This window comes from Argopecten irradians, chromosome 11, assembly GCF_041381155.1.
Source record: "Argopecten irradians isolate NY chromosome 11, Ai_NY, whole genome shotgun sequence".
Taxonomy (NCBI): Eukaryota; Metazoa; Mollusca; class Bivalvia; order Pectinida; family Pectinidae; genus Argopecten; species Argopecten irradians.
In genome coordinates, this window is record NC_091144.1 from 18,203,618 (window position 1) to 18,229,964 (window position 26,347).

Here is a 26,347-nt window from a genome sequence, read left to right on the forward strand (position 1 = left end):
GTGGCGCACAAGGTAAGAGAAAAAGTATCTTCCACCCTCATTTGTGTAGGCCTACGACTAGTCCGCTAAACCTGCCTATATTATTAGCCTTTTTTAATTATTTTTTTGCCTAATATATAGACTATATATTAGGCTAAAAAAAAAATTAAAAAAAGCCTAATAATATAGGCATTTTTAGCGGACTAGCCTACGACAGGAAACCTCAACTCTGCAAAGCACTCGGTGTACAGCCTCGTGTTTGACAACTTACGATTATCTTACCACCCCCCCCCCCTCCCCGGGATTAGATTTTTCTGTGTCGCCCCAAAGAGTGTGATCTATTCTATCAGTCCCTTGCCTGAATTACTCACTGTACATTGGACACAAGATCGCTAACTAACCAATAAAAGGTGTCCATACTGCTATTATCGACTGTACTCATATTTTATATGTATATTGTAGTGTGACAAGTCCAAATTGTGCGTTGTCCTTAATAAAATAAATCGGTTATCTGTTTTATATTCATTTTGTTAAAATGTATTATATAAAAAAATATATATCGTCCCCACAAGCTGTGCTTCGAACTAGGGACCCTCGTGTCACTGAACGGCTGGCTAACCGACTGAGCTAAGCGCGCTTTTAAGTCCGAACAACAACATTACATAATATACTTTTAAATGCATAAGAATAACAAATAACATTTTGAGATGACCCCCGTCAGAGTTCACACTCACAGCTCATTCTCACATCCGCTCAGTTGGTGGAAATGTCTTATAGGAGTTATATCAGAGGTTGTTACTCAATTATTGACTGATATGACTTTAGAATCGTGATGTTTGCGCCATTCCTGCTTCCTGGTATCGAATATATAAGATACTTGGGATATTCTTTAAACACACTCCACAGACATACTTCAATACAGCAAGACACCAACATATTTTAGAAGAGGGAGAAGTATTATTAATTGTGATTTCCGCCAGGATGTTTAGGGCTGAACAGTCCTTAGTCCTATATACTAAGGATGTATATATAGAATTAAAAAAACAACAACAACATGCAACGAAGGCAACATCATGATTTCAACACTATATCGACACATCGCCATTCAACGAACAACTACTACCAACTATGAAAGAACAAAAAGATACAAAACATGAAAACATCACATCATGCGATCATTCTCTTGCCAAAACTTGGAAGGACTGAGCAAACAAAAAGTGGATGCGTTGTACAGTTTTTTAATGCACGTAAATCATATATATTGAAACTTCAGCATCACCAATACTACACGTACTGTATTGAACTAGTTTTACAACAGTGTATTAACAGCCAACGTTATTTAGTTTTATAATATATAATATGTTATCCCCAAAATACTTGCGCTAAATTAATAAGTAATAGTACTAAACATGTTATATTTTCTCATGTTCAGTACTATTTTGCGCTCGGAATAAACATTTTGTTATCATACCCGTATTTCTTAAATACACCATGAGTAACACAATCTATCTTACAGAATAACAACACTAATTTCACGATTTCAAGGCAATTATTTTGTTTCGCATTTCCAGGGTTTTGTTTTTACTAATGAGGGCATGTCAGACCTCAAAACATATTTGTTCAAGTACTACTACATGACTTCAATAGCATACGAGCTGGAAACAAATCTTTATTGAAACAAACAATTCCCTTGACTACATTCAGATGGATTTGAGGCGGTTCTGTACCTCCATTAAATGCAGCCAGAAACAGGCACGCATGTTTGATGATTTGACCAATAAAAAATATATGAAAACAGTCTTCGCAAATCATAACAAACACGAAGTATACAGTTTGAAAATTTAATATATTCTCTTTCAAGCTTCTAAATTAGTGATTACAATCTTACACTTTCGACGATTAACTTGAATATAAAAATAACTTATATATCTTATACTGGTTGGCGTATCGCACACAGCTATTGTCGTTGAGGATGTATCATCTCATTACGTCAATCTCTTACTTAGGGAATACAGAGATGCCATTACACCAACACAATACAAGTATGAAACTGTTTTCTTGTCAAACAGTGAAAATCACATGGTTTAAATCATTAACAGAAGCTATGCGATTTATCTCTGTTCCTTATGGTATCATTTCAAAAATTAAAATACAAATCCAGTATTGACTAAGAACTGGTATGAGGGAAATACATTCTTATATTATTACTTATATTTATATCGTATTATCAAACAATTAAAATACAATTTGGTGATAACCTTGACAGGAACTCAAACCATTGGTTTTACAACTTGTAGACTACCATTGGTTCTATTCTGTGCATATCCACCTCTAAAGCATTATATCTCAAACCCAAACAAAACTATTGTAAGTACTAATCATTGCCAGTATATCTTATCTTATTGAATAAATACAATAATCAATTTTAAAGGAGGGGTATCACTTTGGGCCGTTTTATGGCCAATCAGTGATAAGCAAAATATTTTGCATGAAGATACATTAAGGTCAGCTGCATATTTTATGCATACAGAACATCCGATTTTTTCTGCACTCAAGGTAATTTCAGAGGTCATGGGTCAAAGGATGTTGGGTTGTTAAGAAAACTGATAATAAGTTCTAAAAGTAGGTCACAGTGACATAGTTAAGCATTTATATTACTTAAGCATTAAAAACTTTAATATTTTTGTTGAAAGCTTGTTTTCTCTCAAAAAATTGATAGCTTGAAATTGATGTTTAGAACTGCATATGGATCTTGACATGACCTGCTTAAGATGATTACATCCTTGGGTCACATTGGCTAGGTCACGTGCATAAATTAGGTCAAATCAAATGAATGATATCATCTGTCCACTACGTATATGCTGTTTTCCCCATGTTTAAAGCAGGATTTTAAATCATTTAGACTTGTAATATGAGCTTAATTTCAAGCAACGCCTTCACTGAGGTAGTATATTAGAACTATGCCTGCTGCCCCACTGCATGATTGTGACTAACTATGGAATATTGATTTCATGGTTACATAGATGAAAAAGAGATTACATTTTCAACCATTCCATAGCTTCAGAGTGACGTTTAGAGCTTTATTTAGGTTCTGTAATGACCTGGTTAAGATGATGGCAGCTTGGGGTCATATGACCTGGATGACGGGGATCAATTAGGCCTTATTCAATGAAGGGTATATTCTGTCAATTATGTATCTTCTGGATTTTCTATATATAAAGCAGGTGTTTAAGATATTTAAGTTTGTTTTATGAGATAATCTCAAGCAACACCTGCATTGCAAGCATTTTGTTAGAATTGTGCCTGCTGCTCCATTGCATCTCGTGGCTTTGCCAAACAATTTAATGTATAAACATCTAGTGGTCAGCATAAGAGAGTCTTATTATTTTAACTGTTTTGTAGTGATAGGAAAGTTTTTTTTTCTGAGAAAGAAACCTTCTCTGTGATATTTGAGACAGAAATCCAATATATTTTGATCTAGGTAGCCACAAGAATTGAGATCTCAGATTTAGTCGCCTTTTCTGACCATGCAATGAGGCAGCAGGCATAATTCTAACATCATACTTGCAATGCAAGTGTTGCTTTATATTTTCTCTTACAGCAAATTTAAATAGCTTAAACACTTGCTTTGAACATGAAAAATCCAGAAGATACTTAGTTGACGGACAATAACATACATTGAATGTGACCTTATTTATACACGTGACCTAACAAATGTGACCCATGGATGTAATAATCGAAAGCAGATCTTGACAAAATACAAATCAAGTGCTAAACATTACTCTCAAGCTTTGAAATGATTGAAAAATCAAATTTACTTTCATCTCAATAACCGCGAAATTAAGATTCCTTTAGTAGCCTTTCATGCAGTGCGGTAGTAGGCATAATTTTTACATTCTACCTTAGTGAAGGCGTTGCTTGAAATTAAGCTCTAAAACAAGTCTGAATAATTTAAAACCCTGCTTTTTACATGAGAAAACAGCATATACTCAATGGACAGATGAAACCATTCATTGAATATGACCTAATTTATGAACGTGAGCTGACCTTGGGATGTAATCATCTAAAGCAGGTCATGACAAGATCATTTATGCAGTACTAAACATCAATTTCATACTATCAAATCTTTCAAAATCATAGTTTTCAGCGAAAATATTAATGCTTTTAATGCTAAAATAGAATAAATGCTTAACGAGGTCACTGTGACCTACTTTTTTAATTTTTCATCAGTTTTCTTAACTGAACTTCACAAACCCAGTATTTACATGCAAAACCTGCAAAAATCTATATTCTAATTTTTTATTAATCAGGACTGAAACAATGACCCTTGACCCTTGACCTCTTAAATTACCATGAGCGCAGAAAAAAATCGATTATTCTGAAAAGAATACAATATGCAGCTAATGTAATGACCCTAATCTTCATGCAAAATAGTCTGCTTTTCACTGAGTGGCCGTAAAACGGCCCAAAGTGATATCCTTCCTTTGATCTACGAATAAGGGAAATATGCAGTGTACCTTTCTCATCTATTTATCAATAAGATGTTCTACCGCCTACAGGGCATAAATAATATTTATCATTTGGACAATAATTGGTGTTTATCGTGTAATATGTATGTCGTATTAACACAGAATACAAAATAAAATCATTTATTTTGTTTTTGTTGTCTACGCGATATCTAATTATTTTCATGTAGGGCATAGTGTAATGGATATTTTTCGAGGATGCAATTAGTAAAATACTTAGAAGTAAAATACATGTTAGAAGCTAATTTTTTCGACAATGGTAATAGACTAAAGTGTAATGTAAGTAAATTTTGTTACTGAAGAAATATACTAATTCGTTCCTGTTTTATTGGATAACAATTGCCATTCGTTGGCGGTGTAACATCTTTAAGAATTAAATGAGAAATAGCTGCAGAAAAGATTATATTTCTAGAAACAATTTAATAAAACTGATTTGGTCTACGACTTATAATTTAGATTTTACCGTTGAAAATATAAGCGCTATGCAAGTAATCGTATATTACTAATATCTAACACTTTCTCTCAATTACAAAAAAGGACCGGCAAGCAATACATTTAACGTTTTGTGTCAGTAAACTGTTTGTCATCAACCAAACGGAGGAAAACGTGGACAAGTATAGTATTGTAGCATGTGTGATTACGGATGGTAATTTATGTATTTTGCGTGAGACCCACACACGATTAGTCTTGCAATATTGTATACAATATTTTAATTGCTTGCCGATACTTTTAAATTTTATAATTGGGAGAAAGTGTAAGTGTTGGAATATATAATAAGCTATATACCGTTTGGCATCTGTTGTCAACGTTGAAATCTAAATTAGCCGCTACTCACTGGAACTGTATGTAAATGATACATAAGTGCACACACTAGGACTAAGATGTGGATATGGAATATAACCATATAGTTTCCACAGCTGTCAAATCTATACAGCTATCTCGTAATAATTAATCCCCATATTTGTATAAGGAATTGTCCCTACTCTACTGAATATAAATATATAACAAACATTCTTTTACAATAAGTAAAGATAATGCTTGTATATCCGTCATGTATTATGTCAATGATAATAAATGGTATCATACACCGACACCATTCACTTAAGAAAAAATTGTTGTGTTTTCCCTTTATACAAACAGAACACAACCATTTTGTTTTATGAAGTAGAGCTATATATCTTTTACCACAAACAGTTATAAATAACCACTCATTAATTAATTTAATTTTTAATCATCTACGTCGCACTTAAGGATTTACAACACAACAGTTCTATACGTATACCGCATAACATGAATTATTCGTTGCCACTGTATGTAATTAATTTGCTTTATACTCGCGATCATGGTTCCATAACAATCACGAAAACAACGAAATTACGGTCAACGAATATTTAAGGAATAGATGTTTATTTTGTTGAGGTTATGAGGGTATAATGATAATGGAGCACGTGTAAATTATGTAACCCCGGCGAAACCGGGTTACATAAAATTTATACGGGCTCCATTATCAATATACCCTCATAACCTCAACAAAATAAATATCAATTCCTTATATTTACAGTTTTTCAAGTAAATGAATATTTTTTTCCCCGCGGCAGTTGCATATTTTTTTTCATTAAAATACCCATATTTTTTCTCTCCCGTCATCGTCAACATATTTGATTGAACAGCTGATTGGAATCGAGTCATTCATATGTTCCCGCCAAAAGTGGGGTCATGACCCCACGTTGCTACGTTACGCCATCTACTATTCACGTAACAATAGAATCACCGCGCTTGTTTTGCTAACATTATACACTGATAATGATAATACTAGAAAGTATGGTTATTGAGTCCATGTCAGTGCAAACTGTAAATATTTCATTTTAATATACAGTAACCCAAAGCCAAATATATCATTATATAATAATAATAATATTTTAATAATATTTAATAATAATATTTTAATAACTATTATCATTAAATGTTTAGTAATAAAAACTACGTAATTACAAAACCATAAGGTCGGTTTAAAATCATATGTACAGTACTTTGTTTTTACTGAGGAGCTTTTAATGTTATTCACAACCAACGGTTACCATTACCTTGAGAGTTATACTTTTTTCGATTCATAGATTTTGATTTTATATATTCAAAATCTTAAAGTCAAGAGTTTTTGCAGTAGTGTCAAAAATTATGTCTGTTCGTGCTGTTTAATGATTTTCACGGCTTTAATCATTAAAAGTATGTTTCTAATAATCTTCTTCAAGGTTGCAGACATGTTTTATGAAAGGATATTTTGTGACACAATTAGTAGAGTGGATGTGATGAAGATGGCCACTAAAACATCAGTGGTTGTGTAACAGGCAACCAAAACATCAGTGGTTGTGTAATAGACCACTAAAACATCAGTGGTTGTGTAACAGGTCACCAAAACATCAGTGGTTGTGTAACAGGCAACCAAAACATCAGTGGTTGTGTAATAGACCACTAAAACATCAGTGGTTGTGTAACAGGTCACCAAAACATCAGTGGTTGTGTAACAGGCAACCAAAACATCAATGGTTGTGTAATAGACCACTACAACATCAGTGGTTGTGTAACAGGCCACCAAAACATCAGTGGTTGTATAACAGGCCACCAAAACATCAATGGTTGTGTAACAGACCACCAAAACATCAATGGTTGTGTAACAGACCACCAAAACATCATCGGTTGTGTAATAGACCACTACAACATCAGTGGTTGTGTAATAGACCACTACAACATCAGTGGTTGTGTAACAGACCACCAAAACATTACTGGTTGTGTAATAGACCACTACAACATCAGTGGTTGTGTAACAGGCCACCAAAACATCAGTGGTTGTATAACAGGCCACCAAAACATCAGTGGTTGTGTAACAGACCACCAAAACATCAATGGTTGTATAACAGGCCACCAAAACATCAGTGGTTGTGTAACAGGCCACCAAAACATCAGTGGTTGTATAACAGGCCACTACAACATCAGTGGTTGTATAACAGGCGACCAAAACATCAATGGATGTGTAACAATATCCTTACATAAAACATAAACATATTAACAAATACCAAATCAATATTCCTTAAAACAAAAACAGTTAACAAATCTGTTTCTACAAAAGATAATTGGATAATTAATTACCGCAACAATGTTACTGTTAAGATATCGTGGCGGTAGAACTTCAACAAATCTACAAAATGTATATTAGTCTTGACCACAAAGTTAATAACAAGATAAAAACTTTTTTCCATTAAGGAAGGCTGATTCAAATTTTGTTTGAACCTTTGAAAAATTACATGCGTCTAATGAATCAAACAAACCCATAAACACATAGTAATGTATAAAGGATATTTCTGTACAAAATAACCCATTCTCTTGGCTATTATTGATAACATTACACAACTGTAACACATAGTAATGTAAAAACGACATATCTGTACACAATAACCCATTCTCTTGGCTATTATTGATAACATTACACAACTGTAACACATATAATGAAAAACGACATATCTGTACAAAATAACCCATTCTCTTGGCTATCATTGATAACATTACACAACTGTAACACATAGTAATGAAAAACGACATATCTGTACAAAATAACCCATTCTCTTGGCTATCATTGATAACATTACACAACTGTAACACATAGTAATGAAAAACGACATATCTGTACAAAATAACCCATTCTCTTGGCTATCATTGATAACATTACACAACTGTAACACATAGTAATGAAAAACGACATATCTGTACAAAATAACCCATTCTCTTAGTTATCCTTGACATCATTACAAAACTATAACACACCGATTCTTTTAAGTTTGCATACGTCAAACATAAAACATTTTTGTTTTTGAAATAGCCTTTATATGATATTACCACTAAAGATGTCGTTAATAAGGTAAGCTCGCACAATAAATAAATAGGTCTAGAAAGATAAAGTCGGGATGCCGTGACAAAATTAATCAGATATTTGTTCACCAGTTTATCTTACTGTATCGTTAGATAACAAAGTATGGCAAGGTCAGGCTATCAATAGGAACTCCAGTAAACAACATCTCTAAAAGGACATACAAACAGTACTTATAAATAAAGTGGAACGAGGATAAAGCTTTAATAAGAAATAGTAATCAAACCTTTATCTTACCTAGCAAAATTAAATGATTAAATACAGTTTATTTTAGAAATAGTATAATCTGATGATAAGATCATTGTATATCATTAACTGGTTTGAAGTAATATTCTACAAACTTGTAACAGACACTGTCACAATTATATATGTGAAAAACAGAACCCGGGAAAGAATGAACGAAGAATGGCAATGTGCTATCCCGCGAAAATGATTTAGCTTGACTTTCTTTCAAAATTTCAGTATAACTGCACACTACTATCAATATATTTCATACCTCATGCAAATAAATTGTAACTAATTCCTGACATTATTTATATTTCTTTTTTCCCTTTCCACGATATATATGGTAGTTGGATGATATCTGAAAACTAAACTATGGATGAAAAATGTAGAGTATATATGCTTAATTATATATTTCTATAAAAGGCGAACATGGTAACCAAGTGGTTAAGATGTCCCGATATATTACCATAAGCTATTCATCTCTGGGTCTAGAGTTCAAAGCCATGTGGGACAAACAGTTACTGACTTCTAGTCGGTAGGTTTAACCTGGCATTCGATGAATGAACCTTAATCGGACACGTCCACGTCATTAAATCGCCCTGACTGTTAATTATTTTCTGAATACAGGTTCATGTTTTCGTTTTTCAAGAATTTTAATGATTTATCTCAAACTTCTCTATTGGCTTCCAGGAAAAAATATGCAAAGTGTACCTTTAGATATGACGATATTTAACAAAACAGCAGCTGTAAATGTATACGATATAGATGACATCACGAACCCAATCAGATGTCAGCTGACCTAACTGTTTAATGTGTGCCGCCCGACTTAGTACATGTGTTTCACATTATAGCAATAACGTAGACAAATTTACATAGATAAGTCAAGACCTACTGACATATCACAACTAGTTAATGGCGCCTAATGTGTTACGGAAAATATGATGTTAACTAGTTAATCAACGTCTGTTTTAAGTCTGACAAGATAATCGGACAATCAAGATATTTATAGAAATTTGAGTTATCTAAATTATCTTTAACATTTCGTAACGCCCAGAATATTAAACGAAATTATATAGCCATAATAACACACCTCTGTACCTATATTCCATGTGAATAAAAATGCTTGTATGACAATGTTTTATTAATATGATATTTCTCCCTTAACTTTAAAAGGCTTTTTCACGGCTTAAATTTTCCCTCCGACTTTGAATATACATAGTGAAACATAAAGTCCACATGGCATCAACACACTTCAACTATCCAGTTACCTATGTTAACACAAGTCTGCAGCACACTGATTAACATTATTATACATGTAATATGCAACACTACCTTCAATATGTAATGTACTTATGTGCACTACTAGATATATCTAATAAAGCTATGTTCTCAAAGTAAAAATAACAAGTAAAGGTCAGACAAGTAGTCTAAATGATCCAGTTACGTGCTTAGTTCTGAACGAAAAATGTATTTAGGGCCTAGATATGCTTAAAGATGCTCCACCGCTGACAAATGGTAATTTTTCACTATCAAAAACAGGAGTAGACGATTTAGCATTTATCTTCAGTTGCAAAAGTTACTTATCTTACACCATTACCACCATTGAAAAGTTTGAGCTTCTAATTTTACATCAAGTTAAAAATATGAAAAATAATTAATTGCATCCCGAAAAAAATTCCGTCGCACTATATCCTATATGAAATGGAGTACTGATTGCGCATGCACCAAAGGCAAAATAAATTATTGTATATTATTTTTTGTGTTGATTAGACATATATATACACGGTAATACACCAATTATTGTTCAAATAACGAATATCATTTATGCTCTGTCGGCGGCGGAGCATCTTTAAAAATTTATGAAATGAATGATGACAGCAATGAAGTAGGTAATTCATGATTTGTAAACTGTCAAATTTAACGAACTTAACATATTAACGCTAAAACATGAGGGATATGTAATCTAGCTCCACACACAAAATGTTATTCAGGAAGAGAACCGTGAAGTTTTTCAAACTTCAATAGTAAAAACACAAATTTCCCAATACTTTGACAGGCAAGTTGGGTGTATAGAACAGGTACTAATAGAAGGGAGATAACCCGGTAACGGAAAATGTCATCGCATGTGAAACTTTCCAATGCTAAGGCCAAACAAATAATACGTCTGTTTAGGGTTACCCGACCGACCCTGATATTTTACCGCCGATCCTATTTTTTTCCCATTTTTCTACGAAAAAAAAATTCATCCGACCTACCGACTTTTTTTTAATTTCTTTTGCCAATGTTACCCTAAGTAGGCATATTATTTTTTGGCCTAAGCACTTCACCGGTAACGAGTGGACTACGATACACAACCAATAAATACAGATATCACACACCACGGTAACATTGAACACCAAAGCAATACATTTACAGAATGAGATGTTTTACATAGTTCATTAAGCATCAACGCCTTTATAAACAGTTAAAGATCATTATACAATTCAAAAATATATCTCAATTCTAAAGATGAAAAAGTAAAACTTGAATTTGAAAATGAAAGGAGAAAATGGGAAAAAGTAATCACGTTATAATTGCACTTTGTCACACTTTTACTTTATTAAGCATTTTAAATCCACAATGACCTATTTATTTTTGTTTTTACCAATCCCCACGCAAACCTCACCCCATCCCATCCCCACACAAAACCGAAATGGTATCTTTTTTAATTATTATGTTGTACGGTATTAAAAATAACAAATTGTTCCTCCGTCACCATCCTACCCAGACCTTTTTCAACTTTTCTTCCCATTATTTTGATTTTTTCTAACTCTACCGCTCTTTTCGTTTTCTTCTAATCCTGACTTTGATTCCTTTCCTTAATATTCAGTGCAATATAATTGATTTTTGTCATTTCCAAACTTCAAATTTTTGTTATTTACTCCTTCATTCCATCTCCTTCTACGTTTACTGTGCTCTTTTATGTACTACTATGAACAATATGTAAGCCACATATCTAGTTGTAATGGTATTCCGAATTTGCATATTACAGAGTTATATCTGCACTTGCGGGTAGGTATTGATTGTGACGTCATGTGTTTGCGAGCGTAACGTCATACGTTTCGGAGAAAACAACGTGAATTGCGCTCACAAAGTAATGACGTAACCATCGATAACTACCCACAAGGGAGCTAACTCTGTAATATGCAAAGACGGAATATGTGTGGATGTATAAATTAGCTATAGGATATTCATAATTAATGTAATCGTGTGGCAAGCATTAATATAAATAATACATATTGGTGTATACAAATGATGTATAGCTTGTTCATAGTAAAGAAAGTATGTGGAGTGTGGAATGAATATATCTGAATGCATCAGGTATTGCATGCGTTAGGTACAGGAGAGTTTTTACAGTATGTTTGCACGTGCATGTGTTTTAAAGTCCATTGGGTGTATTTGTATATTGTATTGAATGAAAATACTGAATAAAAAGATAATTAAAAAAACTCATTCAACACTCTACAATGCAACAAAATAAAAAAAAAGAAAAAAAGAAAAAGACCATATCCTATCAATGCGGGTATGATACATCATATAGGTTTAATTGTCCCAATTACATTGACTAAGATCACTATAAATTGTGGTGAGCCATGAGTCATTCTTACGTTCTTACTATTCCGTTGTCATCAGTATTCTTTGTCCCCCTACGCTTTCATCTGCCTGGCGTCCTAATTAGAAATCTATTCTTTGATACCTTTCGCTGCTAATTCCTCTTGAACCCTCATTAGGTAGGTTGGGTCCGGATAGCCAAATCTTAGAAAAGAAATCATAATTACAATATGCAAATAAAAAACAGTCACTTCTTTGAATCGCCGTGTTCTGATGCGAAGACTTCACATACATACAACGCTTTAAATCAAATCATAAACATATGCTGCAACGGAGTTGTTAATAGAAATATATTGCAAATGGCTTTTCATATTCGTGGTTCATAACTTACCGTGAAAACAAGGAAAATTCATCAAAAACAACACATGTGTCAATACACAAATGCTTCGAGTTCAAACAGTGGAAGTGACACCTAAACGTAAATATAATAGTAAAACACAAGCAAGACATAATAACTTTGACTCACATATTCAATTCAAGAGGTCCAGAGGTCTCTATTTACCGTGACTCAAATTCTCATAGAGAACGTCTAAGAAGGGACAATTCAGCCTAAGAGTACATAAACATTTACACATATATTAGAAACAAACCAGTTGTGATGAAAGGGAGATTAGCTGGTTTTGCTGTGATATTCCAAAAAAGCCACTGTGATGAAATGTGAGCGAAAATTCGCTCACTGTCTGCCATTACTCATTGTGGCCGGACGTCTTTTATGCCGATCTCTGACCCTTGCTAGTGGAATAACGCAACTTTTGTCTAGAACTACTCAACTCGCTTTTACACTAGTGTGTTTACCGTATTATGTGCAAAGCCTTGTCTAAAAAACAACTTCATCAATTCATCGGTGTTTATGCATTGCATTTGTTTAACTTACATGGCATGGCTCGGTATGAGTACAACGTACATATTGTTCCCGCTGAATAATATTGCTAAACGATTTGGAATTTCAACGGTTTCCATTAAAATACTTCACAATGTCTTGTTTTTTTCTCTCAATATTTTCTATTTATATGTTTCATAAGAAATGCAGAACAATACATAAATGCCATATTTAAGCTTCGTGGTTATGTAACAGAATAAGCCTCCTTTAATTGTCGTTGTTTTAAGAACTATTTAGACTTTTTGGCCTATGGCTCTACCAGTCTCCTATACTGTCTGCATGAAACTCAACTTTGAGTCGACGTATTTTCGGACAATAGATGCTCAAGTACTTTGGAATTTGGATTTCTAAAGGTGTAAAATCTATAATTTGTTAAGGTTTGTTAATTAAAACACATTTGAGTGTTGGTGATGAACTAAAGGTATAAATAAAGATACGTACGATCCACCATCTCGTTTTGTTTTATGGTGAATGTCATTCCACGTCACGACATCGTCCTGTCCAGTGGTCCGTGAAGAGCCTATAGTAAAGGTCAGACGGCTTTCGAATGCTTTCTTTAGCAGGCGTAAAACTTTCTGTCCCTCTTTGTTGTCTGGAAGGTACGCTCGTCTTTCTGTTCCCTTGTACGGTTTGCCAGGTCGTGGATGGTTTTCCTTAGAAACGTAAAAATGTAAACATTGTAAAAAAGGTCTCGATAGAAGTAATCAATCTTTGCTTTCACTTACTTTGTTAGCTACTTATTCATCGCGATCATACAGAGACCTAGAATGATAGTATTATGATACAGGATATCTTGCCGCTCATAATCCACAATCATATATCATGTCAACTCTGTTCAGAACAAAACAAAACGTTCGTACTAATTCTGCAGTAGTGCAACGGAGCTAAAGGAAAACTTTAGCTTAAGGTTATTGGAACTATAATCATTAATAACTATTATTTTATTAGAAAACAAGTAACAATCAGAAGCATTAAAGGATTTGTGCAGCCAATTTTTTTTTTTTATAATACGTCAGGATATTGCTTTTGATGAATGAAAAATCAAGTCCCATCCAACGAATCGTCTAGGTTTTAGCGCTATCGGTTGGTTTTGGTCGTGATTTACGGGTAGTATCGACTACGGTTCAGAGATAATGAGCTAGGCGGTCACGTGGTCTTGTGATGTCAGAGTAGTCCGCGGCTACACAAGGTAAGCCTAGTACTATACATTTATACAGCATATATACGTATACGTTAGATCTACAATATGAGTTTTTCGAGTAAATGGTTATTCTAGCTTTATGATGTAGATATTTTCAGTTTCAAAACATTCCATTTACACCATTTCAAACATTCAAACAAGTATATATCTAACTTTAGATTAGATAATCAGTCCACTTTGATAACGATATCAAAATGATGTTCGGATCAGTCTGGACTGAGATTTAGATAGAATATTAATATTATGTAAATTTCTGTGTAATAAAAAACAGTATAATGTAACACTATCTTTTTACGAGTAAAATCACAAAAATAAGCATGAATATATCTATAATGCGTGTTTTTTATTTCAAACTTCTGCTATAACGATGCAAACACGGCACCATAAAACTATTCTCAGACAGATTTTTTACTCAAGTATATGATTTAACATAGACTTGAGTAAAAAATCTGTCTGAGAAAGTTTTATGGTGCCGAGCCCCGATCTTATACCGAAAATAATATGTATATCTATATTGTTGCCTTTGAAACTTTATCCATAAAGTTTACTAAAAAGCAGACATACAACAATGATATTTCTGATATATGATTTTAGATACAAAATAAGTGTAGATTTTAAAAAAAACATTATTTAAAAATTATACTTATCCTTAAAATAGCCTATTCATTGTCGATCCTTTTGTATATCATACCAAGATTTTAATAGTGTGATATATGAACATACTTAGTGATATTTAAATAAGTATATTTAGTGTGGTAATGCTGTAACCCTTCTTGTATGACTATACATGTAGATTCGAAACGGTGAAAATACATGCTTAGAATTCTTACTTATACCTTAGAATTTACGGAAGATTGCTATATGCCACGATTACGTTATTACAGCACTTGACTGGAATATTTTTTTAAGGTTAAACCTTTAGTTGAAATAGTTCTTAGAACCATTTTTGTTTCTGAATAAGTCAACTTCCATTATTATTTTATCTGTGTACGACATATATATATATATATGTGTGTGTGTGTAATATATATTCCTAGGTATGATCAGGGATATTTTATTTCCATTTGCTTTTACATCTTCATTTTAAAAATGGAGGTGACAATAAAATACCTAGAGCATTGATGTACGGGGTTTCCATAATTCAAATCACAATCCAATTAACGGATGTCCTAGCCTGATTGACAGTAAGACAATACCAAATACCCGATATAGTCCACCGAATAGCAAATTGCCCGCGGCCAGGTAATTACAGGTGAGTTCGATGAATGGCGTTGCGTACAGGTAAACAACATCCTGGTCCTGGTATTACATAACCATCAAACCAAAGACATGGCTAATTATATATCTATATCGGTGTATCTATTCGTATATCGATTAAAAATTGAACGCGACCGTACTGTCTTAAAAAATAGTTTGTTTTGCTTAATATTTCAATATTTTGATCTTTTATAATATCAAAAATAAATTCTTTCTACCACATGTTGAAACGTATTACGGTATTGTGATAAATGTATCTCAATTTATTCGATTAGAAACACACAACACAATGTTTGTAATGATCAATCATCAGTGTGTACGTACGTCAAGCATCATATCCTCGATGCTTTAATCAAGGATTTCTTTACTTGTTACGTAAAATTTCATTTTACAGTCACAAACTTTGCAATTCACAATGTATCAAAGATACAGACTACAGGAAAATATTATCTAATTAAAGCTTATTCGTTGCTGAATTCCTCGACATAATTATGCTAGGTTTACACTATGTTCCCGGCGACCACGGTAGCCCCGTTTGCCCGAAACGTGGTGTGCCGTGGAATTTTGGCTATTTTTGTCTCTGTATTCAAGTTGAGCTAGGTCTTATGAAGTTTTACCACGGTCTTTTACGTGGTGGACCGTGGATATAGGAGAAAGTGCTGTTCCCGGAGGTTAAAGATACACTACGGTTTTAGCACGGTCTATCAAGGATACCACTACGTTCTCTCTAGGCCTGTTACGATCTGATGAGGTCTGCTACGTTTTACACGTTTTGATCAAGCTCCGATACGTTTTTCAAGGTCCGCCAAGGCTTAATAGGGATGAAAGTCTGATGCCGGGCTTTTTGCAGCAAATGAAACAATATTTATTGCCGAAAATGTCATTCCAAACACGTTTTGATTACAAAAGTGTTAAAAGAAAAGAAAATCTTAATAATTATTATAGCCAAGTGTTTCTATGGAATATTTTTTTCTAAAATGGTTCTCACTTTCTGTCTTTTGCAATAATATTTATCATTACAAATAATTCCATGAAGTAGCAAATATGTACCAGGCCAGGCAATGATACTCCATCATTTATTGCTAGCAACGTAAGACAATAATAAGACGTTACACGCCGTATCACGTCGGGCTTTCAATCGCTACAACCTGTGATGTGCCTTGACAGAACGCAATAAAACGGTATCATCCACCTTGGCCTACCGTGAAAACCTTGACAAACCTGGAAAAACGGCACAAAACGTGCAGCCAATCTGCATCAATCGTGATAAAACGTGGAAAAAACGTAACAGAACGTCACAAAACTTGAAATCACCGTGAGATTCCAGGGAACGTGCTTGATGCCCGTTCCACCACGGACCGTCTGGAAGTTCTGTTACGGCCTCGCACGCACTGTTACGTTTTGTTACGTCAATCCCGTTTCATTACGTCCTGTGGCGTTTACCTTCTGTGCCGTGACTGCCGTGGCAAATTTTTTGACAGTTTAAAAATCTGGCACGGCATCCACGGTAATCACGACCGCTCACGATTGTCTATCACGTTCTTCTGCGTTGTCTCACGTTGTCTCGCGGTCACCACGTTTTGTCCATGGTGGCCTGAAACGGGGCTGCCGTGGCCGCCGGGAACATAGTGTAAACCTAGCATTACACGAAGATACCTGCTATTAGAGCATAAATTAGAGTATTTGAAACATCGAATTTCACTCTTCTAGTTATTTACATTCGAGCCAAAGTTATTGTACGATTAACTTCACTCAAAAGTCATCATGAAAAATCGTTGATCGGCTTTTCCTGTGACCGTCGATATAAGTGATAGCACATCAGTTATAGTACAGCTATAAGCCACAGACTATTGTGACGTCACACACTTTAGAGCTAGAAAATATGCATAATCGGGTGGTCAGAAAATTTGACCCCGATATCGACGACTTACGGGTTATTCCGGTCGCGCGCGGTACGGAGAGGTTTCTACACGTGCTAATAAAGCCATTTCCAGCATAAACTGAAATTATCATTTTTGACTGCACAAATCCTTTAAGAGAAATGAAAATAGTACTAATTGAATTACAATTACAACACATTGACAAAAAGCACTCGTTTGCTATATTTCCACCATTTAAAGCACTTTCCTACAACCGTACCTGTTGAATTCCACTAGGGAAAAAGTATCTGATCTCTATGGTTCCGACACCTTTGTAGCCTGTTAATGATGTACTCTTCCTTTCCACTTTCATATTTCCATTTGTTGGTTGGTCTCCCTTCAGCTTCCCAAAGATCTCACCACAAATCGGGCATGCAGGTTTATGTGCAATCGATTGAGTTATACATTCTTTACAAAACACATGCCCACAAGAAAGATGCATAGGATTTGAAATGTCATCCATACAAATCACACATGGTTCATCTGTCTTAGGTTCAAGGACAGTGTCTTCTCCGTCTGAGAACTCATCCGAACTTCCGTCTTCATAAAAGTTATCTTTAGCTTTGCAGATGATACATGTCCTGTTTTTCTGCATCGGTAAAAAGCATGGGATCTTGCAAAAGGAATGACCACACTTTAATCTTGCCATTTCTTCACTACACTCATAACAGCTTTCACATTTCAGTCTATTCAATGTCGATTGCTTCAGTCGGCCCGAAACAGCCTCCTTTTGCTTGGCTGTAGCACTCATTTCAGCATCTTGTTTCAATGTATTGCCAACAGGACCTTTCCGAAGCTGACTTGGTTCAGACCCTTGTTTTAATCTAGTATTACCTGCTCCTTTTTGTTCACTTGATACATTCCCAGCTCCATTGAAAGGGCTGATACTGACATCTTTCGGTGTTTCTTTAAACCTTGTAGTCTCGTTCCCCTCTCTTTTTAATGATTTTACATCCCCAGAGTCACCTTTGACTGATTGTTGAGATGCCGCATGGAATGTTTTACTGAAAGGCTTTGAAGTATTCCCACGTGAATGCCTTGTGGAAGCATTGAAAGATGATTGATTATATTTGGCATTATGACTTGCGCTGTCGTCGTAATTTGCCGACTGTTGCCAGGCTCTCTGTGAAGCAGACTTTGGGCGTGCTCCTTTATGCCCATCAGAGCCTGAATAAGTCGTATGGTGATGACCTGACGGAACCTGTACGGAATTTTGCTTAAAATGCTTCAGGAGTGATTTTGTCACGTTTGGATTTTTGTTGACAAGATTTATTTCGCAGAAAACACGGGGTTTTTCTTCTCTGTAGAAATCTGTCAGTAGTTTATGCATAACCTCACAGACCCTTTCCATGTCATGCTGATTCTTTTCCACAAACCCTGAAACATGAACAAATAAATTAATGATTTTTCGTTGGATTTGATTAAACATTTCATTTGAGCTCAATATGTCTCATTTTAAGGTGCATAAACACATTCAGTAGTTTATAAGAAGCTGAATTAATATTACATTGATAAACGTTAGGGTTAATGATTGGATTAAGGAATTTTGGATTTATTATTTATTTAGTATCTGTTCATTTCATTGTACATTTTAAGTGTGAAAATATTTCTCAGTTTTGATATTATCATTCAATAATGACCAAACAGATAAAAACATTTACAAAGAAACTATTGTTTTTGCAGCGGAAATGCCTTTTTTGCAATATCAAACCAAAACCACAATATGACATCTTTTGATTTTTGGAGCTATAAAAAGCCTTTTAGTATCATTATATGAGAAAAACAATATATCAATCTAATATTAGTGGCTCGCAGTTGCACTATGTGGGTTTGAAAATTGCCATTCAGGGATGAGGAAGAAGGGTTGTTGTGCAAAACCACGACACCGTAAGTACACAGTCATTGTGTGCCTACTACGTGTTATTTAGGAACATTTGTCTCAAATTAAATTGCCATACCTGCTCCAACCAAAGGCATTGCAATGGATTTCAATCTCCATGTCTCAACCTTGTTTAATCCTGTGCGCACTTGCTTCTTATACTTCTGCAGATTTTCATAGCTGGCAGTTCCAAAGGAATCTATAACAGCATGTACAACACAACGAACCTTAAGGCTTCCGGCTGCATCACATTTACCGACAAAACTATTAGATCTGAATGCATCTGTTCCCATAGCGTCGAAATTCTTTTCATACTGCCAACCTCCTGCAGTTCTTAATGCCATCCCAAGATACCCTAGTCCAGTAAATGTGTTGTCTGCACTACACAGAATTGCATCAACATCCTTAACCCTCACAATACTGCCAGTGTATATCTTCACAGTGAACATGCCATCGTTACTGATGAAGTTTTCCACTGCATCCTGCAAACCATGAATCCGTGATGGGGTATCATGAAGCCAGTAATGACTTTTTGTTTCACCATTTCTGCTGCTGCTTTTTCCTGTCGCCTGTACCTTGTTTACATAACTGCAACGTTGCAGTGCTTTCTTTGGTTCAATTGAAGTTGGATCTTTCTGGTATTCTCTATATGCATTGTCTATTTCATGAACGATTTTGTCATCAACATCCACAATATGTACTTGTAAAATGGAAGTTTGTCTCCGTTTACTATGCTCTATAATGCCTCTGATGTACATTTTAGCACATAAAACTTTTGGAACTCCAAAGATACCTGGGGAAATATAGAACGAGGAAACCACATATAGATTCATATATCATGGCCAGTACAATCATTTACATATACTGTCAAAAACCTTATAATATATTAAATAAATAAATGTGAAGCCACAATACATATAAGACGTGTTAGAAAATGCTGTCTGAATCTTATTGTGCGCTTTTCATATATTATATCTTATCTTACAAGATTTAATATAAGTTTCTTAACATATTATTTTATCATATAACCAATTCATATGCAAGTTGATAACATGTTGATTATTCTGTAGTGCCACTCATCTCCAGGTTCGATAAATTATATACTGATTCCACTTACAATGACATGTACATAAAATATGATTAGTTATATCATCTTTTCTTTTCCAATGTTTAAACAAACTGTGAATACCTGACACTCCCAAAAATGAAATAAAAATAGTGTTTTCACCGAAATATCCCACTTTTCATAGAAAAAGTGACATGTCATAACATTGCAATTATTAAGTAGTATATTATTTTTTTCTAACTTTTTTTAAGGTCAACTACCTCTCCGAAACGACTTTTATTTTATCAAATGGGAATGTAAAACGAGATTGATACTTTTGTAGAGTCACAAAAGCCATTAGCTTATCGTTAATAATACACCACCTTCTTAATTATTTGATTAATTATCATAAAGCGGGTCGTCTTACATTTCCCGTCGTCGTTATAATCACCGCGCGTTAGTTGACTATCATAGAACCAGATGGCAAAACAGAGAAATGAATCTACACTGTTAACATAGATAACTTAGGAATTCTTGTATTTGTTTGAGGTTGTTACCTCATTTTAGTAAATCGATATACATGTTATTATGTTAGTTTTGGTTTTAAGAAACGTTTAATGGTTTAGAAAGGTAGTGGGCCTTTAAATTTTAGACTAAGGAAGTTAAGAAAACAAGAGATCCCAGAGGGATCTTGGCGCCCACTAAAGAATGATCTACGTCCGACAATGGAAAGAGGATGTTTTCTCTGCCTTTCAAACTTTTACTACACATTACTACATATGAAATTTGAGAAAGATCCTTTCAGTACTTTCGGCCATCTTGTTGACGGATCGGTCCAAAAATGCAATATGCAGAACTAGACCACTAGGGGAACCTACACATGAAATTTGAGACAGATCACTTCATTACTTTTTGGGAAATAGCGGTGACAAACTTCAGTTGTCAAAATCCAAGATGGTAGCCTGTCGGCCATCTTGTTGACTGATCGGTCCAAAAATGCAAAATGCCCTAAGGGAACCTACATATGAAATTTGAGAATGATCCCTTGAGTACTTTTTGAGAAATTGCGATAACAATCTTTTAACTATCAAAATCCAAGATGGCTGCCTGGGGCCATCTTGTAAACGATTTGTCCCAAAATGCAATATGCATAACTGCGGCCCTAGGGGAACCTATATATGAAATTTGAGAAAGATCCCTTCAGCACTTTCTGAGAAATGGCGATAACAAGAATTGTTAACGGACGGATGGATGGAAGGACGGACGGATCACGGACCACGGACGAAAGGTGATTTGAATAGCCCACCATCTGGTGATGGTGGGCTAATAAACATTTCAAAACAGAAAAAAATAAAAGGCTCGTTGGCCTTAAGTCACCTGAGATCTGAGCAGAACAAAGATCTTTATAAACACTATATTAGCCCCTTGCATCCATGGCTTTTTATATAGTGCCAAAAATGGCCCTAAATAATTGGTAAAATAAAATATAAAATACCGTATAAATCCTTTACATAAAAGAAGTGATTTTATTAATTTGGCCTTTTAATCTATGAAGAATATTTGAGTACATCACATCTGTAAATTCATGCAAAAGAATTTTGAAATTTTAGTCATTTGGGCCCTTTTTGTCCCACCCGCAGGCTCCTGGGGGGAAAACCAGGACTAATTTCAACATCATGTTAAAATTCTATCTCAGGGTAATAATTCTAGCTAAGTTTGACCCTGTTCCTATAGAATTTGAACACAAATTAACTCAAAACAGTGTATTCCCTATACACATTGTAATATATATAGTCAATTTGATCCTATCCCAAGAGGAAATCTGAGACTCCATGGCCATAAGATCACATTTTATAAGGTCCTTTAGACTTTTTAATCTACGAAGAGTACTTGATTCTTCACTTTGATTCTATGAGTTTAGTAGCAGAGTTTTGAAATTTAAATATTTTGACTCTTACATTTAGGTCCCATAGGGTTACCCAGGAGCTCTTTACCTATGGTGTTAAAATAATTATATCTCAGGTTTAGCTTATACATATATATTTACACTTGCTAGGCTTGGTCACTATACGCTAATACTAGCCGATTTTGTTTACCATAACTGCATGGTAACATTGAACTTTGAACTTGCGTATGAAAATGTTCTGTGCAACGTAAAAGGACTACTTTTTTTAAAAGAAACACATGGCTTTGTTTACATTTTGACGCAACATTACGTGTATATTGTTGTTTTTCATAGAATTTTGGAAAAATGTAAACGAAATATACATGTTTTATACTTATATATGATTCAAACAATTTTTAAATTAACAATTGTATAAAGAAACGGAAAAATATCCCGACCGGGGCGACGTGCTTTCATTTTTGTTAAAAATGATGGTTGTCAAATGTAAACATTACCTCTGTGCCTATGTTCGTCCTACGATCGAGTCTTTGGGATGGACGGGCGTGAGACCCTCTGATAGAGGTCAGTTATAAACATATCCTCTTGTCTTTGTTCTTTGAGAATTTAATCATGTGTATTATAAAACATGCACCGCTAATAATCCACGTGTTGACAGTTACGCGTCACCACAAATACATTGTACATATCCATCGAACACAAGTGAATTTGTTTCATCTATCGATGGCGATATGGATCTAAGCGTAGATTATATAATCACATGGCTCCCAAGGATGTAATATCGTCAAGTCAGACGACATCTCAAACACATTGAGCTACTTGAAAATCGTTGTTTTGCCAACTTCGGCAAACTCAAGTGTGTAAGCGTGCGTCAGCTTCGCCTCGCTGCACAATAACGGTCACCGAGTTCACACATGTGGCCGTGTACAAATTCTTTATGTTATTACGCTATATATTAACTTTTAGCAAAATTGAATATATATTTAAAGTTCTGATCTGATTAAATAAAATTATCTCTGAAATTTACTTTGTTTGTCATGTTTATTTAATTACACTAAAATATTGAACTTTTTTGTCTTCGCGGATGAATAATTCTACCTTACGTGAAGCGTCATCATTCGCTGTTCAATTGAGTAAGCTCCTCCCACTTTTGACCGACTTTTATTGAATAATTACGTCCCTTTAAATGACGATTTTATTGCATAAAATATAAATATAAAGTCGTGTGAGTGTAAATATAGGGATTGGATTTCGTTTTTATGTTAACCATGCTTGTATGGAGCAATTCTTCTAAGAATATATTCAATATGGGGCGCTAACGCGCCCCATAGAATATATTCTTAGAGGAATTGCTCCATACAAGCATGGTTAACATAAAAACGAAATCCAATCCCTATGTAGTTCCAACCAAGTTTAACTTCTTTTTTTTTATGGAAAATGGAGCAAGTACTGTCTAGAAATATGTTTCCCTAAACAAACTTTAATAATGTTGACCTCCTTCCCAATAGGAATATCTAAGGATCCAAGGTCATGAAATTGACAATTTGTGAAAAAGGCCACAGACGACTCTTCTAAGAAGAGTACCAGTGAGTTGATGTCTTTGACATTTTTGTCAATTTTACCCCTTTTTGCCAAATAAATATGTAATATTCGCCTTATACCTTAGAAGGTGTGTGAAAAAGTTGAAATAGCTTTAGTAGTTTTGGAGAAGTCAAAAATGTTAATTGTTTACGGATACATGACAGATGACGCAACGCGAAAGAAAAACGGCGATTAGAATAGGTAAATTGAGACTTAAATAAGTTATCATAAGATATAGATATATTGGCAGTCAACTCTCAACAAGCCTCGAATTTATCAGCCTAAATCTTTCACTCAGGCTTTGATATCCCTATCCCATGACAGACTAATGAAATATTGTATAATTGTCTTTTCTCTAGAGCCGATAGGACATCTCAATGAGCATGGGAAACAATATCATTTTATTTATGGGCGAATAACATTAACATTACCAATATACAACAAATCAATGCAATAAAAGAGATTCAGTGAAAGTAATAAATTACCTGCACTTATAGCTGGCATTCCTATGTCAACACATTCAAGTGATGAAGCTGTTTCTAGTGCACGGATTATAGTCCAACAAAGGTCCTCTAAGCAGTGCTCCTTATCAGGATAACTGTCCCATCGTGGACCAACAGCATGGATTACATTCTTGGTTTGAAGGTTTCCAGTTACTTTGGTAGGAAAATTTTCAGTGACAGACAGTCGTCCACCCTTTTTTATGACATATGATCTACATTCATACTCCATATTTGCCCCAGCCCTATCAGCAATAGCCTTAGCTACACCTCCATGATGTTTCAGTTCTTCATTAGCAGCATTAACAATGGCATCTGTATGAAGGTCTGTTATGGAATGGTTATACACATACACCTCTATGCCTTCTGTAGTTCTAAACAATGGTGGCCTAAGCGGTGCATGATGAAATGCAGTAAGTTTAGATCCTCTTTTATAAGAACTTCCACCAGCATCTGTGCCTGAAGATCCAAGTGTTTGTTGGGAACCATTCATTTTATAGTCTGCTTCTACCATTCTTTGGTAATCCTCAATTTTTCTTTGTTCTCGTTTTAATACAGAGCTATTAAAACCATATATCTCTATATATCCTTTCCTGATCAACAAAAGACCATCTTCTATTAAATTATCTCTATCCATGATGTAGCTTTCTATTTTCTCCAGGAAACTGCTTGGCAGTAGCGTGTTGATATTTACACTAGCTTTGTGGGTTCTAAGTAACGAAACAGCTTTTTCCACATTTCCCATTATTTCTATTATATCAATTTTCGCTGTACTCGTTGAGACGCAAGAGATTGTTAATGAAGTTCTATCATTTCTGTTCACAGTGATATCTCCTGTATCTATGTATGACTTCAAATTACTGCCAATACACTTCTTGGCAAATGTTATTTCCTCACCATAAAAACTCCATCTTAATGGGTTCAAATGACAGTTGGATGACGACACAGATTGTTGCGCAGATAAAGTGAACTGAAAAAAAGAAACAAACAGAAATAAAGCATTTTTTAAAAGAATCCACTAAACTGTTTGTCTAATAATTGAACAACATTCGTCAACCAAATGTATCTAGAAATAAATAGATTAAAATCAATTCGTACAAATCAACCACCATCATCAGTACAGTTCTGTAAATAGAATTACTGGAGAGGCACATGAGACTATGTCATCACTCAACTTGAACTTTGAGCTACCACTAAGGATCTGCTCTAGTGAAAAGTCAAATTTTTCTGAAGACTAATTTTTTCTAATATATATTTTTGGGAATAGGAATTCATAAAGTTAACAACGGAAAAAAAAAAAAGGCCTTTGGGCCTTAACGGTCATCTGACTCTTGGCACATTAAAACATAGTCGTTTAAAGATTTTAGCCTATTTGACCCCTGTGAATGAAGATCGTGGTCATTTTTTTAAAACAAATATGGTAGCCCTTCATCCCAGCATGTTACAAACAAAATATCAGGTCTCTAGGCCTCTAAGTTATTCCCAAAAAGTTATTTCAAGATTTTAGCATATTTGACCCCTGTGACCTTGGATGAAGATCAAAGTCATTCATTTGAACGAACTTGGTAGATCTCCATTCAAGTATGTCACAGGCCAAATTTTGGGTCTCTAGGCCTCCTTGTTGTTCTCAAGAAGGCATTTCAAGATCTTAACCTACAGTGAATTTGATCCCTGTGGCATTGAATAAAGGTCAAGGTTATACATTTGAACAAACTTGATAGCCCTTAATGCCAGCATGTCACGGGCCCAATATCAGGTCTCTAGGCCTCTTAGTTATTCACAAGAAGTTGTTAAAAGGATTTTAGCCTATTTGACCCCTAGTGACCTTAAATGTAGGTCAAGGTCATTCATTTAAACAAAATTGGTAGCTCTTCATCCAAGC

The 26,347-nt window shown here is 34.6% G+C and overlaps 1 protein-coding gene across 1 annotated transcript in view; it reads right to left on the reverse strand.

Moving 5' to 3' along the window:
* Window positions 1–1,806: 1,806 nt before the first annotated feature.
* The window catches only part of LOC138334887 (uncharacterized), a 28,903-nt gene continuing 4,362 nt past the window's right edge, over window positions 1,807–26,347 (reverse strand). The window contains exons 3-7 of the mRNA XM_069283715.1: window positions 24,451–25,435; window positions 19,516–20,229; window positions 17,778–18,934; window positions 13,622–13,833; window positions 1,807–12,444 (exon numbers count right to left, since the gene is read on the reverse strand). Of these exons, the coding sequence (XP_069139816.1) occupies window positions 12,372–12,444; window positions 13,622–13,833; window positions 17,778–18,934; window positions 19,516–20,229; window positions 24,451–25,435 (3,141 nt within the window). The 3' untranslated portion in view covers window positions 1,807–12,371. The remainder of the gene's footprint in view (window positions 12,445–13,621; window positions 13,834–17,777; window positions 18,935–19,515; window positions 20,230–24,450; window positions 25,436–26,347) is intronic.